At 36.6% G+C, this 13,705-nt stretch overlaps 1 protein-coding gene across 1 annotated transcript in view; it reads left to right on the top strand.

Moving 5' to 3' along the window:
* The window catches only part of LOC148955488 (uncharacterized), a 64,877-nt gene extending 52,412 nt beyond the window's left edge, over window positions 1-12,465 (top strand). The window contains exons 19-22 of the mRNA XM_089107481.1: window positions 1,701-1,889; window positions 7,986-8,192; window positions 9,425-9,547; window positions 11,056-12,465. Coding sequence (XP_088963607.1) covers window positions 1,701-1,889; window positions 7,986-8,192; window positions 9,425-9,547; window positions 11,056-11,247 — 711 coding nt within the window. The 3' untranslated portion in view covers window positions 11,248-12,465. The remainder of the gene's footprint in view (window positions 1-1,700; window positions 1,890-7,985; window positions 8,193-9,424; window positions 9,548-11,055) is intronic.
* Window positions 12,466-13,705: the final 1,240 nt, after the last annotated feature.

Genomic DNA, 13,705 nt, shown 5'->3' with positions numbered 1-13,705 from the left:
TTTGTACAGTATTCAATTAGCCTCCCTTGCGTTTTAACTTTTATATTGTCGGATGCTTTTGTAAACAGGAACTATTTTTAATCAACATCTGACAAGGAATATTTTCTCTTAATTTCCAGTTTTGTCAGGGAAAAGATTTGAACCAAGAGAAATGGTTATTGACATTTTCAAGCAGTTTCTCAATCGGATTCTTCGAAGCTATTTATAGCAACAAAGAAAGAAAAATAAATACGAGGGGGTGTAGGAACTTTAAAGAGTTGGAATTTGGAATGGTCGATGAATCTAATGCAGAAAACATGTTCTAAACGTGGATGATGTTGTTTATTGTCGGTTGGGAATATCTTGGAAAATAATTCTAATTATAATATTCTCGTTAAAAGAAACAACATTATGCAGATGAAATTTTTTCGATTAGTCAGAAGAAGAAAAATGTCAAAATTATGGTAGTGAAGAGCTTCGGCTTCGGCAGATCATCTTTCGCGATAGAATGTCTCTAGATCTTTTATTAACCTCAACGTCTTCGTCATCGACCTTAAGTATTGGTTGCTAATGTGTTTTTTTGTTGTTTTTTTACGGTCGAAAAAAAAAATAGTTATGAATATATATGAAAAGTTATTGCCTTTCTTAGGTTTACAGTGATTTCAAGGCTAAAATATATAACATAATTCCAAAGCTGGCAATTCAATTGTAGTCTATATTGTTGGTCCCTTGAAGAGAGAACGGGGGTTTTGAAATAAAGGAAACGTTGGTGAACAGTCAGGAAAATTTAAGCTTAAAAATACAGCTCGAAATGTCTTATGAAGGCGTAGATTTTTAAGATGGCGTAATCTTTTTTTCTAAATTTTTCTCAACCAGTTCGAACAATCTGACTTCATTTTCACTATCCTTGGTGCGGGAAAGAAAAAGGGGACAAAAAAAAAAAAAATATGAAAAATACACCTAAATGCGGTTGTGCATACGCACATCCTAAAAACAACAAGATATTTGATAAACATATCAGCAGAGGAAAGTGAGAAATACTCCTACTTAAACGCATCCTAAAGATAAAGGTTTGGGTAGCACTTACCCCTTTGTCCTCCTTGAGTAAAATTTGTGATGACGCTAATGGTCCATACCAAGGTTTCACCAATAATGGTGAAACCTATGGTTTTCCAAGTGTTTGGTTAAATGGCACGGGTAAACGGCAGAAGTAAGCAGTCTGTTAAATAAACGCCGCCAACTTCAAAAGTAATAGCACACAAAAGTTACCTTTATACACTTTGGATCCCTAATGATCAAGAATTTCCTTTTTAAGGTGTACATCAAAGTCTGGATCATGAGAACTGTTTCACACATTTTCATTTTTTTTTTTGTCTTTGTAAGAAAGTGCCTTGAGAAATTTGAAAATGTTAGAACTGTTGAAAGGTGACTGCGGCTTCTAACAGTTGTCAAAAATAACAAAAAAAAAAAAAAAATTTAGACAGAACCAGTTGTCATGTGTCGAGTGTCAGGGTCTAATACAATTTGGCATACACCTTAATAAAGATGTCACTTTTTTTAATAAATCATTGAGCATGGTTCATTGCAAATTGAATCGCTTCACCTGACGCGGCAGTGAAACGAGAAAAGATACATATGTGCTGAAATTAGGATTGTTTTTATGTTCTTTTATCTGCTGTTGAATCGAAGTTAAACCTAAATGAAAAGAGTTTATTTTGCAGACCAGTAGAAAAATCAATGAACAAAGAAAAATGATGAAAAATCAATCAAAGAAAAATCAATCAATCCGTGTTGTGTTCATGATTAAAGAGTGCGGAGGTTTGGATAAAATTGAAAGCCTTCGACTGCATGAGAATACTGAGGTCCACGAAAAAGCTGCCAGTATTATTGAAAAATACTTTTCTGATGAGGTAAGCTTTACAATTTGACTTGGCTTGATCTACGAATTGAAGGTGAATTCAAGCACATTAGAAAATTAGTTATAAGATCAAGCCATTGTCAGAGAAAGAGAGAAAAAACCCAACAGGATCTAGAATTTTGGAATATATTGAACACAACTCAAGATATCTGGGGAACGGACGTCAGTAGATTTGAAATGGAATGTAGTTAGCTGCACAGAAAAGTGTATATTTAGATCCAGGTTTTCATAATTGTCCTAATTGAGTTTACAGATTCCTTCCATGCTCCCCCTCCTCATGTGTGTATCAGTATGTTAATAATGATTCCAGTCGACAAGTTTTCCAGTGTACTTTAACTTTTCTTTTCTTTCTTTTTTTTTTTTTTTTTAATTCGGCCATTTACTGCTATACTATCGCGATAAGAGTATGACATGTATCTGAATTCTTGAGATGATCAATGAGTTCTTCGCGCCTTAGAAACGGATCTGCAGTCAATTGTCCGTGTCCATACATAGAAAGGTTATATCTCGCTTGGGAATGATCCAAAAGTCTTGACAAAAAGAACCCTAATTTGTAGAAAATGGCAGTTTGCACACGAGACAAATACCTAGGCCAGTTCTCGTAAAAATATCATCGTTCTTTTTTTGTTTTGTTTTTTAAGTTTTGTATAATGTTTGATGACATCAGACTACTTGTATGGAACTCGACTCAACCATCCCTTCTTGCGTGTGTGTAATAGCATCATTTTTAGTTTTGGGAGACTTTTTTCCTTAATTAATTAAAAAAACTTTTTCCACAAAATAAGTTATTCAAAGAAAAGTAAAGAACTCCATTAGACAAAAAATGAGCAAAAATAAAATCGAATAATCTACCAAGTGTGAATCTACCACAAATCAGCATCGATAAATAAATAAAACCCAAAACGAGCAGAAATTACAATAAATAACCGAGTCATACTCAAAACGAGCAGAAATTAACATAAGTTGGGCTCAAAACCCCTATGCCTTTCCAAGGCCAGAATATAAGTTGCACTTTACTGAAAAAAATATAAATGTTTTTACTTTTAATAAATCAAAAGTAAACTTTAATAAATCAAAAAATATTAAGATTTTGCTTACTAAATATCAGTAAATGTATATTAAACTGACAATGCACATTCATCTTAATATTTTTCAGTAAAGTGCAAATTATGTTCTGGGCTTCGGAAGGCATAGGGCTTTTGAGCCCAACTTATATTAATTTCTAACCGTTTTGAGTTTGACTCCCTGATTTATTGTAGTTTCTGCTCCTTTTGTGTTTCATTTATTTATCGATGCTGATTTGTAGTAGTTTCGCGCTTGGTAGATTATTTGATTTTATATTTGCTCTTTTTTTGTCTAATAAAGTTCTTTACTTTTCTTTGAAAAACTTTTTTTGTGGAAAAAGTTTTTTTTTAATTAATTTCTGTTCGTTTTATATTGACATAGTCTTTTCCGAGAAAAAGAAAAAAATACTTTAAATCTTTTCGTTTTTTAAGAATTTATAGTTTGGCCTTCTATTTGTATGCTGGAGAAAAATTTTTAACAACATACACTCTCTTAAAAATCTGGACACAAATATTAGTGTTTAATTTTGTTTCATACCTCCTCTAGTTGACCTGAAATGGAAAACTTGATACCATTTGCAAAAAAATCGGTTTACTTTCTTTGATAGTTTGGATTCACTTATGCTATTTTGATTTGGTTAAATTTTAAGAGCAGAAGCAGCCCCAAAAGTTTGAACATAATACCTTCAGTCGTTCTTGGGATACTGCTGAGATGCCTTATTGGGAATTAGCATTAACACAGTGCATTTTGATTTAATCTTATGGCAACATTTAGTTTTTAAACATAAAGTCAAATGGGAGGGTGGTCGTGGGAAGGGGATTAGTTTCCCTCCAATTACTTTCGACTATTAAAAAAGGCATCAGCCCTTTCTATTTTCAATCGAATGAGCCCTTTTCGAAGTTCCTACAACAACTCCTTTGATACAAAGTGTCCTGTCCTAAACAACAACAAAAAAATAATACGTTATATCCTCATCGATCTTTACTATAAAAATGTCAAGCCTTCAACATACTTTCGACTATTAAAAAGGGCACTAGGCCTTTCGAATTCCAATCGAATGAGCCTTTTTCGAGTTTCTACGACAACACTTCCTATAAACACCTCATATGTCCCCAGGGCATAAATTATAACTCTTAGCCTAAGGGCTGTGAGGGTGGTTGTCATCCTCTAAAACCGAATTTCCAAAACTTTCAACTACGTTACACAAAATGGCTATCTCAAAATTTTGATTGGATGTGTCTGGGAAAATAGTGGGCGTGAGAGGGGCGTTAGTCTTTCTCCAATCACTTTCAACTATTAAAAAAGACACTAGCCCTTTCAATTTCCAATCAAATGAGCCCTTTTGAAGTTTCTACGACAACGCTTTCAATAAAAATCTTCTATGCCCCCAGGGGATAACATAACCCTCGCCTTGAGGGCTGGGGGTGGGGTGGGGTGGGTGGGTGTCATCCTCACAGTCCTAATTTCCCTCTCAATTTCCAATTGAATGAGCCCCTTTTGAAGTTTTTACGACTACTCTATCATTAAAAACCTTATATGCCCCTGGGCATAACTTACAACCTTTGCCCTGGGGATTTTCGGGGGTTTGTCATCTTTAAATACATAATTTCCAGAACTTTCAACTACGTTGAACAAAATGGCTATCTCTAAGCTTTGATTGAATGCGTTTGGGGAAATGATGGGCCTGAGAGGGGGGTGAATTACTCTCCATTCACTTTCGACTATTAAAAAGGGCAATTTCAATTTCCAATCAAATGAGCCCCTTTTGAAATTTCTTCAACAACTTTCTATATAAACCTTATATGCCCCCAGGGCACAAATTACAACCCTTGCACTGAAAGCTCTGATGGGGTTTTTATCCTAAAAGACCTAATTTCCAGAACTTTCGACTACGTTGACGAAAATGGATATCTCAAAATCTTGATTGGATTTGTTTGGAGTAATGGTGGGCGTGAGAGGGGGGTTAATTGCCCATTTCAATAAAAAAACATTATATGCCCCAGGGCATAACTTATAACCCTTGCCCTGAAGACTATGGGGAGAGTGTCCTGCTCAAAGGTATAATTTCCTGAACTTTAACTGCGTGAAACAATATGGCTATCTCAAAATTTTGATTGGATGTGTTTGGGGAAATGGTGGGCGTGGAAAGGGTGTTAGTTGCCTTCCAATTAATTTCGACTATTAAAAAGGGCTCAAGCTATTTCAATTTCTAATCAAATGAGCCCTTTTTGAAGTTTCTACGACAACGCGTTCTATAAAAATTTTATATGCCCCGGGGGCATAACTTACAACCCTTGTCCTGAGAGCTGTGAGGAGGTTGTTATCCTCAAAGACCTAATTTCCAGAACTTAAAACTGCGTTGAACAAAATGACTATCTCACAATTTTGATTAGATGTGTATGGGGGAATGATGGGCGTAGGGGGGGGGGGGGGCTAGTTGCCCTCCAATCACTTTCGACTATTAAAAAGGGTACTATCCCTTAGAATTTCCAATCAAATGAGCCTGTTTTGAAGTTTCTACGACAACGCCTTCTATCAAAACCTTATATGCCCCCAGGCGATAACTTAAAACCCTTGCCCTGAGGGTTGTGAGGGTGTGTCCTCCTCACAAACATATTTTCTATCTGGGAAACAACTATGCTGAACAAAATGATTATCTCAAAATTTTGATGGGATGTGTTTGGGGGAATGATGGGCGTGGGGGGGGGGGGGGCTAGTTGCCCTCCAATCACTTTTGACTATTGAAAACGGCGCTGGCCCTTTGAATTTCCAATCAAATTAGCCTGTTTTGAAGTTTCTACGACAACGCCCTCTACAAAAACCTTATATGCCCCCAGGCGATAACTTAAAACCCTTGCCCTTAGGGTTGTGGAGGAGTGTCCTCCTCAAAAATATATATTTTATCTGGAAATCATCTACGCTGAACAAAATGGCTATCTCAAAATTTTGATTGGATGTCTTTTGTGGGGGGGGGGATAGTTGCCCTCCAATCACTTTCGACTACTAGCCCTTTGAATTTCCAATTGAATATGTCTGTTTTGAAGTTTCTACGACAACGCCTTTATAAAAACCTTATATGCCCCCAGGGCATAAATTGAAACCATGCCCTGAGGGTTGTGGACGAGTTTCCTTCTCAAAAACATATTTTCTATGTGGAAATCAACTACGCTGAACAAAATGACTATCTGAAAATTTTGTTGGGATGTATTTGGGGGAATGATGGGCGTGGGGCGGGGGGTGGGGGCTAGTTGCCCTCCAATCACTTTTGACTATTAAAAATGGTACTAGCCCTTTACTTTCCAAACGAATGAGCCTGGTTTGAAGTTTCTGCGACAATGCCTTCTATAAAAACCTTATATGACCACAGGGCATAACTTAAAACCCTTCCCCTGAGGGTTGTGGGGGAGGGTCCTCCTCAAAATCATATTTTCTATCTGGGAATCAACTACGCTGAACAAAATGGCTATCTCAAAATTTTGATTGGATGTGTTTGGGGGAATGATGGGCGGGGGGGAGGGGGGGCTAGTTGCCCTCCAATCACTTTCGTTTATTAAAAAGGTCACTAGCCACTCCAATTTCCAGTTGAATGAGCCGTTTTCGAAGTTTCTACGACAACTCCTTCGATGCGAAGTGCCCGGGTATGGAGAAACCAAAAACACATTGTGCCCACATCGTTCTTTACTTAGGCAGCGCTCGCGCGCTGCCTAAGATGTAACCGAGTTTCCATAGAAGTTTTCCATTGGAAGGAATGGGGGATGGTTTTAGATTAGGCTTTTTGGTATGTCAATAATTTCGAATAGGGGAAGATTGTGCGTTTTATGTTAAGTTTTTGTTTTACTGAGGGGGGGGGGGGCCCCCCTTTTTCTATATTTGTACTTGCGATAATTTCATCGTGTAATCCTGTGATAGTTTTATGATAGTTTTTTTTTTTTGATATTTGTGATAGTTTTTTATCACGAATCAACGTTCTCGACTTCTTTCGATATAATGTCAACCCTCAACTGAAAAATCTCATTGATGGGTAATAAAAAGAAATTTCACTGTTTTACCCTGCATTCCAAAATTGAGTAATCAACCAGGAAGCACACTTCCATTATTACCCCCTTTAAAGATCTTTTGCAGGTTTTCAGGGAGACAATTAAAATTAAGAAACGATTTTTTTTTTTTTCTGGTATAGGATGTTAGTCGTTTTGGTTTACCTTGTCATCGAGAGTTGAAAAAAGAGAAGGTTATGTTTGTTTTCGTGGAAAGTCTAAGAAGCTTATCGTCAATCCTAAATTTTATTTCCCAGGAATTACTACTAGGATCCTAGGATTTACTACGTACTTCGAATGTATAATTTACATTCAAAACATCTGTTAAAACCAAGCAGATATTTCTTATATTATCTTATCTATATTATTATATTATCTTATATATTATATTATATTATTTTAAAATCCGCTATTTACTTCCATCAGAAAAACTTCTTTTATTTTATAATTTAAATCCTTCTATGCCAAGACAGTTTCCTGGAAAATTCTCCCAGTAAGATCGATTGACTTTTTGAAAATCACAAAACTTTTCTCACGCTCGTAGCTTTTGATTTACTTGAAGAATCAAGGATATAGTGGATAATATAAGAAAAATGGGGTTCGTATAATCTTTTGTACATAGTACACAAATATGTTGAATTTGACGGTGTAATTTTCATTGAAATCACATCAAAGACAGAATCAACAGAGAATAAAATAATTTATTCTGACTCCTCAATTTTATTTTTATAATGACCAAGTAATTTTGTTTTCAAATAAAAGTACTCCCTGGCGTATTAACTCTAAACTTATAGAAATTACCCTATGTATGAAGCTTTAGCCCTATTACCTTGCTCAATCTTTGCGCTAATTTTAGCTGAGAGGGTTTTCCAAATGCGGAGGATGTAAATCCCACAAAAATGCTTTATAGGTACCTTTTTACAGGAGGGAGAAGGGGTCTGGGCAGGATTTTTTTTTCTTTTTTTAGTTCAATGTTTCTTTGCTTTTAGGCAAGTACTATTAGCTCTGTCCCAGCAATCCTTTCTGTAAATATTCAAGCAGAACGACCTGTGACACCAGTTGTGGCTTTGGTGCCACCAACACCATCAACGGAGGCTCAACCTACGGAGGGTCCTAGTGAGGGAGCCTCAACATCCCAAGCAAAATCAATTGAGCAAGAGGCTCCAGTTTCTGAGAGCGGAACATCGGTGCAAAAGGTAACAATAAATTTACCCAGAACTATGTTCTGATTCCTGCAGCACTTCTGGTTCTAGTTCCTACTGCAGTGAAATCCTGTTACACACTGTTGTAGCCTGGACTCTAACTAAAACTAATACGTTCAAGGCAAGGCTAGAAGCTTTTGGGCTATGGCAGTTACAAATTTTTGTATACGGTAGGATTTGAATCTCCAATCCTTAGATTCCGCTTACATACTGTTCCTCTTTTGAAGTTACCTTGTTTTGAGAAACGATTTTTTTTTTTTCTGGTATAGGATGTTAGTTGTTTTGCTTTAACTTGTCATCTAGAGTTGACAATATGGGAAAAAAGAGAAGGTTATGTTTGTTTTCGTGGAAAGTGTAAGAAGCTTATCGTCAATCCTAAATTTTATTTCCCAGGATTTACTACTAGGATCCTAGGATTTACTACTTACTTTGAATTTATAATTTACATTGAAAATGTAAAACCAATATCTGTTAATAATATCTGTTAAAACAAAGCAGATAAAACTTATATTGTAATCCGGGCTATTTGAAAATTTGCTATCGATTCAATTTTGGTATTTTTCGGGTCATAAATTTGGCTCTCATAAATGCACAGAAAATTGCTCTGAAGTCATCCCTCTAAATGAGCCAGTCTAGAAACTTATCCACACATTAACTTATCAATATGCAATATCTAATAGCCCTGACTCATTATGTTAGTTTGGTTATAAACAAAAGTTCAAATAGGGATAAAATCCTTTTAATAGACAGTGATGATAGAAATTCACAACAATACCAGATCTTTCGGTCACATATACAGTGACCGTCATCAGTAGTAAAACTGACGTCATCAGTTTTACTACTGATGACGGTCACTGTATATGTGACCGAAATATCTGGTATTTTTGTGAATTTCTATCATCACTGTCTATTAAAAGGATTTTATCCCTATTTGAACTTTTGTTTATCATCATGGAAAGGCAGTGTGGTCTCCGAAATTGTTAGTTTGGTTTACTTAGGAAACTATATTATTGAAAAGAAGAGAGTGAATATACGATATTATTGAAACCTTTCCAAATCACGGAGTTGATGAAAACACATTTTTTAAAGAGTAGAACCGATTCTTCTTGAAATCCTTAATTTGGAACCTCTAGCAACGGCACCGTCACATCAATATGTTTCATGAAAGCTAGGAACCGTACAGGAACGTTTACTTATTTATCAAAATTAATTTTTTTATCCTTTAGAAAGCCAACGCCACTGAAACAGCTGATGACGGTTCAGAGAGCAAAACTGCGAGGAAGAATAGAAACAGTGACGCATCCTCCTTCATGAAAAGAGATAAAAGAAGGCGCACTGAAGACGCTGTGGTAAGTGCAATATGTATATGGTTGGTACTTTGGGGTTTGTCTGATATAGAGAGCTAATTTCTAATTGGTTATATCTCTGAGAAATGTAGGTTTTCCGTGCAGGAAAACGTGTTAAACCACAAAAGGACTATAACCGGAAATTTATATTGTGATAGGAAATTTATATTGTAATCCAGGTTATTTGAAAATTTGCTATCGATTCAATTTTGGTATTTCTCGGGTCATAAATTTATTGCTATTAAGTCATCCCTTTAAATGAGCCAGGCTAGAAACACTTATCCTTGTATCCAAGTTGTCTTGAATGAATAAAGAAGCTCAGCGCTATTGACATGATAAAGCTAGTATGAATGTTAAGTTTTGGAAGTGGTCTCTCATGCTGTTCCTTTAATTCGTATAGATGATGTTGCAGTTCCTTACTATTTTGTACTTTAATGTCTTTCGTAGTAAATTTGTTTGTAAATTGAAGAATTCTTTAAAAAGTTCATGAGAGGATTTACTTGGCGCCTTAAAATTGCATAGTGTCTTTTCTAGTCGATGTACTTATACTTAGGTCTTCCCATGACTGTTGGGGCATAAGATGACAGTGGTACTTCTCCATGGTCACCTTAAGGGGTTTTGACCAAATATATTCAAGGGACAACTTTTACAGTGCAGCATCCTTCTCGTGATAACGGCCAAGCGTTACTTTCTGTCGTACATTTCTTCTAATTCTTGGAGCGATCCAACATCAAAGAAAAGGCGCCTAAGTGTGCTATTAAAGTATTCGGAGCTTCCATATATGTTTCAAATGAATACAAAATATTTTTACTGTTTTAATCACTGGAATGAAAGAATGAGTTACTAGCTAGGCCCAACGGTGACATTTTGATCAATTAATCTATCCCCAATTGGCGAAACCAAAAATGTTTGAAATACACTCCGGCGGAAAAGAATTTCATGGTCTTCTTATGGAATTATTTTGACCTTTAACGCCATGAAAAATAAGCAAGAAGACATGCACTATTTTGTATCCAGGATTGAACCACAGACTAAGAAGTACAATTTTAACCAACCAAGCCTTTCAGAAGTGTTTATTAAACTCAGGAAATAGTACACAATCTTAATACAGGTCAAAATAAGAGCAATGCGAATGCACAGTGTTGTGATTAGCTTGTAAACACCAAAACTTATTTAAGAAATTCTCTAATTACATGTTGACCTTACAAATGATAACATAAAATAATCAAGACGCATCTGCAAACGTAAAACGGGAATATATAAATTTACTACCTATGAGATACAGTTGCAAATGTTGCTCTACAATTGGGGCTAATGAGTCACAATTGCTGCAGCACTCTACAGGGTCTTGGCACTGGAAGTCTAGTTTGTGCTGTCTTCTTAAACTTGACTGAATAAGCAATCTCTATAGTGCCAATGTAACTGAAAATAAATAAAAACAATGGCGTTCTCTATATGTGTGCATATATGCTAATTGGATGTATTTATGTTATTTCTATTGAAATTTCTAGTCAGAAGTTATTGTGCAGCTAATTGATGGACCCGACTTGACACCTGTAAGAGTTGAAGTCGAAGTCAGAATTGATGATGATTTTGGACCGGAAGAGGCAAAGGTATCGTTTAAAAGCATTTTATCTATTATTGACACATTTAGGATTAATTCACTGAAACTATATAGATTAAGTAATTGTAGAGTACGGTAATAATGATGGTAGGAAGGAGAACTGGTTCGATTTTCTTACTCAACATGATCTGGTTAATCATAAGTTTCTATCATACCCTTCTGTCGAGGGAGCAGGGTTTTCTGGCACAATCTGGATTTTGGGGGATATTAATTCTCAGTGCAGGCTATGTTTCGAATTAACATAGTCTTTCGGTTCTGGGTGGTTGGAATTCGGCTTTTGATCGTTTTATATTCAGAAAGGAAGAACTCACAGCTTGAGACGTTATAAGGTAAATTGATCCATATGATGTTCCTTAAATAACTGTGTACAGGGTTGATCAAGACGATAGTTCAAACTATTCCCTGGGGTGCTGGGTGGTGGTACAAAAAGAACTTTAAACCTCATCAAATTTGTTTGTATGCACTTTTTTTTGCATTTTTAGGAGTCAGACAATTTTTCTTTTTTTGTGAGGGGCAGGGGGAAGAGAAAGAGGGGTTTAAAATCTACACCCCCCTGAATACGGTTTTGATTGTACCAAATTGTACCAGGACCACTAAATTACACCGAAAACAGTAAAAACTTTACGTGTTGGCAACGCTGATACGGATTGGTTAAAGGCTTTTAAATTTATCCACTTAAGTACTCAATCTGGCCTATATACCCTAGTATCTTGTATTGATCCTGCCAGTCTTCGGTTTACTATAACATAATCAATAAGGTTTTCTGTCTTAACATCACGTGAATACCATGTTAACGTATGAGCCCTTTTATGACCAAACACTGTATTGGTTATAACTAGATTATTATACCTACGAAATTGCAAAAGTCTGTATCCATTACTGTTTTCTTTTCCTACACCAAATTTACCTAGCCTGGGATACCATCTATCCCTATTTCTACCAACCTGGGCGTTAAAATCTCCCAGTAATAACATCATATTTCTACCCGGGACCTTGTCTACTTGCTCCTGTAACTGTAAGTAAAATTCCTCTGAGTCACTAGTATCTCCGTCAGTCCGTTCCACAGGGGCATATACTACTATTACTGATACCCTGAACTTTCTAGTCATAAAATCAGCAATTAGAATTCTATTATTAATACCTTCCCAGCCTAAACAAGACTTAGCAGCTACCTTATTTATCGTGAGCCCTACTCCCTGTCTATGTACCCCATCCTTCCTAACAGAGTAAACAAATTCTATATCACCTAATTTCATGCTTCCTACCCCTGGGATATTAGTTTCTAAAACCCCTAATAAATCCAGTTCGAATCGTCTGAATTCATCAGTCAAAATGTCCCTTCTATCAAAACCTTGAGTGTCCTCCTCACAACCGTATTTTCTATCTGGGAAACAACTATGCTGAACAAAATGGCTATTTCAAAATTTTTTTTGGATGTTTTGGAGGTACTGTTGGGCGTGGGGGAGGGCTAGTTGCCCTCCAATCACTTTTGACTATTTGAAATGGCACTAGCCCTTTGAATTTCAAATCAAATGAGCCTATTTTGAATTTTCTACGACAACGCCTTCTATAAATACCTTATATACCTCCAGGCCATAACATAAAACCCTTGCCCTGTGGATTGTGGGGGAGTGTCCTCCTCAGAAACATATTTTCTATGTGGAAATTCACTACGCTGAAAAAATGGCTATCTCAAAGTTTTGATTGGATGTGTTTGGGGGAATGATTGCCGTGGGGGGGGCGAGTTGGCCTCCAATCACTTTTGACTATGAAAAAGGGTACTAGCCTTTTGAATTTCCGATCAAATGAGCCTGTTTGGAAGTTTCTACGACAACGCCTTCTATAAAAACCTTATACGCCCCCAGGGCATAAATTAAAACCATGCCCTGAGGGTTGTGGGGGAGTTTCTTCCTCAAAAAAATATTTCCTATGTGGAAATCAACTACGCTGAACAAAATGACTCTGAAAATTTTGGTGGGATGTATTTGGGGGAATGATGGGCGTGGGGGGGGGGGCTAGTTGCCCTCCAATCACTTTTGACTATTAAAAATGGTACTAGCTCTTTGAATCTCCAATCGAATGAGCCTGGTTTGAAGTTTCTACGACAACACTTTCTATAAAAAAACCTTATATGCCCCCAGGACATAACTTAAAACCCTTGCCCTGAGGGTTGTGGGGGAGTGTCCTCCTCAAAACCATATTTTCTATCCGGAAATCAACTACTCTGAACAAAATGGCTATCTCAAAATTTTGATTGGATGTGTTTGGGGGAATGCTGGGCGTGGGGGGGCTAGTTGCCCTACGATCACTTTTGACTATTAAAGAGGACACTAGCCACTTCAATTTCGAATCGAATGAGCCCTTTTCGAAGTTTCTACGACAACTCCTTCGATGCAAAGCGCCCGGGTATGGAGAAACCAAAAACACATTATGCCCACATCGTTCTTTACTTAGGCAGCGCTAGCGCGCTGTCTATGATGTAACCAAGACTAATTCCACGATGTTTTAGACCTTGTTGCTTTAACAGCAATGAATTT

The sequence above is a fragment of the Artemia sp. Qi Xiang Cuo genome, chromosome 2 (assembly GCF_049724085.1).
Source record: "Artemia sp. Qi Xiang Cuo chromosome 2, ASM4972408v1, whole genome shotgun sequence".
Classification (NCBI taxonomy): domain Eukaryota; kingdom Metazoa; phylum Arthropoda; class Branchiopoda; order Anostraca; family Artemiidae; genus Artemia; species Artemia sp. Qi Xiang Cuo.
This window is presented reverse-complemented; position numbering and strand designations above follow the sequence as displayed.